The sequence below is a fragment of the Dunckerocampus dactyliophorus genome, chromosome 9 (assembly GCF_027744805.1).
Source record: "Dunckerocampus dactyliophorus isolate RoL2022-P2 chromosome 9, RoL_Ddac_1.1, whole genome shotgun sequence".
NCBI lineage: Eukaryota > Metazoa > Chordata > Actinopteri > Syngnathiformes > Syngnathidae > Dunckerocampus > Dunckerocampus dactyliophorus.
The window spans coordinates 18172044-18175990 of NC_072827.1; the positions used below are offsets into that span (position 1 = coordinate 18172044).

The 3947-nt window shown below is 43.3% G+C and overlaps 1 protein-coding gene across 1 annotated transcript; it reads left to right on the plus strand.

Moving 5' to 3' along the window:
- The first annotated feature begins 1285 nt into the window (after positions 1-1285).
- Positions 1286-3437, plus strand: cdk5r2b (cyclin-dependent kinase 5, regulatory subunit 2b (p39)). Its single transcript, XM_054788177.1, has one exon. The coding sequence runs from the start codon at positions 1525-1527 to the stop codon at positions 2395-2397; it is 873 nt and encodes a 290-aa protein (XP_054644152.1). The 5' UTR covers positions 1286-1524; the 3' UTR covers positions 2398-3437.
- The last annotated feature ends 510 nt before the right edge of the window (positions 3438-3947 follow it).

Here is a 3947-nt window from a genome sequence, read left to right on the forward strand (position 1 = left end):
TACATCTGAGACACAGCAGTTCTCCATCACAATTGCTCACTTGGCAGCAAAACTGGGAACTCAACGACACAACCAACCCTAGAGCCTGGCAGCATCGATGCCCAAGGAGGTTCAATTCAGATTCCTGTAATGATGATAAGACCTCTTCAGTACAGACTACATTTTGTACACAATTCAGTATTCATTTCCCAATCGGTACGCAACGAACGGTCTTCCTTTCCGGATGAATCCTGAAAGAAAAAGTCAAGAAAGTTGTCCAGGACTGTGTGTATGCCCTATGGAAGCCCTGTGCAAGTTTACAGTTATGAACTTATATAAGAAAATTGCCAATCAAGTCATACACCCTAGCTTGGAGCTAACATTCATGATGAATAACCTGGTGCATGTCATCACACTGCTCTGGTCAGCAGATTTCTATGACTCCACCACCTTTATGTATTTTTTTAAAAACTGGCTCATGTAACAGCATAGGTTCATCTTTTGCAAATACCATATTTAAAGCCACCCGGGATCGGAAAGGTCCCTGTATACATCTCCGGACCCATTTCAAGGTTCATTTCCAGTTTAACGCAATTTCATGCCCAATAAGTTGAAAATTAAACTTTAACCTTTGCCAGGGTTTTTCTTCAATCATAATACATAATAATCACATAATTACTTTATTAGCAAATTAACAATTATCAGTTTAAATAGACATAACTGAACTTAGTTGTAATAGCAGATGATGTGTTTACAAATGTTTGCAAATGTTTTATTTTTTCTGTCGTTTGCAACATTCATTACAGTAGATCCAGTGCAATGGATTACAGTGGATTGTATTGTAGTTTGCAGTGGTGTAGAACTGAACTATAGTACAGTATGTCTACCTTATTTCACCATTGTTTGCAGCTCCCACTTCGACTGTTTTTTGGGGTTTCCATCCATTCATTTTACACTTTATGTCTGCTTATATTTAAAGAAAGCAACTATCAGTGACGTAATTGGAGTTTTTTTTCCCTCGTGCAGTTATTTTTTGACAAGGTAAAAAAAAAAACAGGCATTTATTCTGCACCTTATATACAGTTACAAGGGAAATAGATACCTAAATGGCCAAGTAGCTGTAGAGATCAAAAGATAAAAGTGTTTGTGAAAGCAGGACGGGGGTAAAGATAGAGCAGGAGTTAAAAGGGTGCAGGATATGCATGCTATCAATGGCACATACTGTCACTCCATAGGGTGATTGGATCAGTGAGCAGCTCTCTAATTGGCTGGCCGGGACGTCAACCAGAAGCTGCATGACCATGTTGGAGAGAGAATAATCGTTGTGTGCGCAAGCATCAGTGTGTCTTTGTCGAGGTGCTTAAGCATTAAGTGTTGTTTTGGAAAAGAGCTTCACGGAACCGGGGTCCAATTCCACAAGTGAACGAGCGTGTTAATGGATTTGATCACTTTATCGTGACAGCTCCCGGCCGCCTCTTTCCGCGCTTTTTTTCATTTTTGCAGCAGCAGAAGCATCACACCTCCGCGGCTCTCACCTCCGCAGACATGGGCACCGTCCTCTCCATATCCCCCGCCACTAAAAAGGCGATGGACGCCGACATTACGGGTGACAGCACCGTTAACGACAAAAGCCTCAAACGGCCTTCCATGTTTGTGTCTCTTTCTTGGAAGAAGCTGGTCGCCAGCTCGGCTAAGAAGAGCGTCAAGAAGGTGACCCCGAACCCGCTGCCGAGCCGTGAGCTGCCACCCAGTCAGGTGGCTCAGCTCAACAGCGAAAACCTCCGAAAAACGCTTCAAACGGAAGAACGGAAACAGCGAGCCCCAATCCCGGTTCCGGTACCCACGGTGCCAACGAACAAAGACACCCAAAGCAAAAATACGTCCTCGGTGCAGAAGCAAGACAGCAGCCCCTCTCTGGTGTCCCCCAGGCGGATAGTGATCCAGGCGTCCACCGGGGAGCTGCTCCGGTGTTTGGGAGACTTCGTGTGCCGCAGGTGTTACAAACTGAAGGAGTTAAACAGCGGGAATGTGATCCTCTGGTTTCGGAACATTGATCGGACTCTTTTGCTGCAAGGCTGGCAGGACCAAGGCTTCATCACGCCGGCCAACGTGGTGTTCGTGTACCTGCTGTGCGAGGCCACCATCGAGGATGACGTCGACAACCCCGCCGAGCTGCAGGGCACCTTCCAGACCTGCTTGTACCTGGCCTACTCCTACATGGGCAACGAGATCTCCTACCCCCTCAAGCCCTTCATGATCGAGTCCAACAAGGACGTATTCTGGGAGACCGCCCTGAGCATCATCAACAGGCTGAGTGGCAAAATGCTGCAGTTGAATGCAGACCCGCACTTTTTCACCGAGGTCTTCCAGGACCTTAAAAGCCAGCGGAATAGCAGCGAGGCTAGCCTGGACCGCTGACATGGAAGCTGGACCACACATGGTCGACACGTCTGTCATGTGATCAGCAAAAAAAAAAATCACTTATTGACGGCTTTGAATGTAAAAGGCCCATCTGAAGGCAGAGTATATCCGATGCTATCACACAGCGTTGTGTTTAGAATACAGGAGATTTGACTACTAATGCATGTCATCAGTGGTGTATTGTCCTCTTTTTGTGTTCCAGCTCTATGAATTCATGATTTAGCCCAGGTACTGTATGGCTCAGAGCGTGCATGTGGACCAAAATAGAATTATTTATGGAGCTGTCCAAGGTGCTGACCTGTGTCGTGTTGTATCCACAACAGCTATTCATAGGTCCACCCAACACACTCCTAGAACATGAACCCAATCCCAGTAAGTAGAGCTGAACTGTATTGCCCAGTGTATTTATAAAATTATTTTCAGGCGGCTGTTCACTCATGCCCAATATCCATTAGGAGGACAATACACCCTCTTTCAATATTACAATAGAATCTTCAAACTATAAAATGTTTTTAAAAAATTGACAGTACTGCATGGCTATTTCCATACATGGTAGAACTTTGAATAATGTGAGTAAAAAGTAAGTTGATGATGTAATCCAGGGGTGTCCAAAGTGTGGCCTGGGGCATTATTCTTAAAGATTATTTTAAAAGAAAGTTGAAATATTTGGAAAATGTAAAAAAAACAACAACTCAACAACAACAACATCGGAGCAAAACACCAAACTTGCACAAAGTAATAAATCACAAAGCTGAGATGCATTTTTTTCTTGAAGCATACAGTATATAGCTTCTCAGCATATCTACACGTGTTGGTTTTCAAAATATCAAACTGGCCCTTAAATCCTTTGATTTTGCAGTATGTGGCCCTCTGTGGAAAGTTTGGACACCCCTGATCTGTAACCGCTGTAATCCAAACTAAATGAGTGGTGATGACAGGGTTATCACCGATGTCAAGGTCTGTTGTTTATATTGCGCTACGATATACTGCAGCGGCCATATTGACTATGTCGTTTGAGAGGAATGTTTGTTTTTTTTTAAGAAAATGCTTGGACAATCTCATACGTGCCAACTGTACAATTGTCATTGCCTCATATGATATGGTTTACATATGAACTTTATTTGAGAATACTTGGGTCAAGCATAACAAAAACAGTGAAGATTGAATGCTGTGTCATGAGATCCGATGGAAGGTCACTTGACCTTCTAATTAGATGTTCTGTGAAAAAGTGACGAAAAAATATGTAAATAGTGAATGTGAGGCTTGAGGATTGTGTCATTCAACAAATCACTTGCACACTTGCGTCCGTTTGTACGAACTAAAAGAGATGCCTCCGATATCAAGCTCATACACACTAGCTGGGCATCAGTTAGTATTATCATGTCATCATCACTTGTATGATGTTGTGTTGTGAAGCCATTTCTTGGAGTAGAATGTAATGCTGCTATTTTTGCACACCTGAACAAACCTTGGATGTTTTGCACAGCATGACATGATTCATGGTCATGTACAGATGATTCCTTCCAGACGCTGAAATATTTGCCATG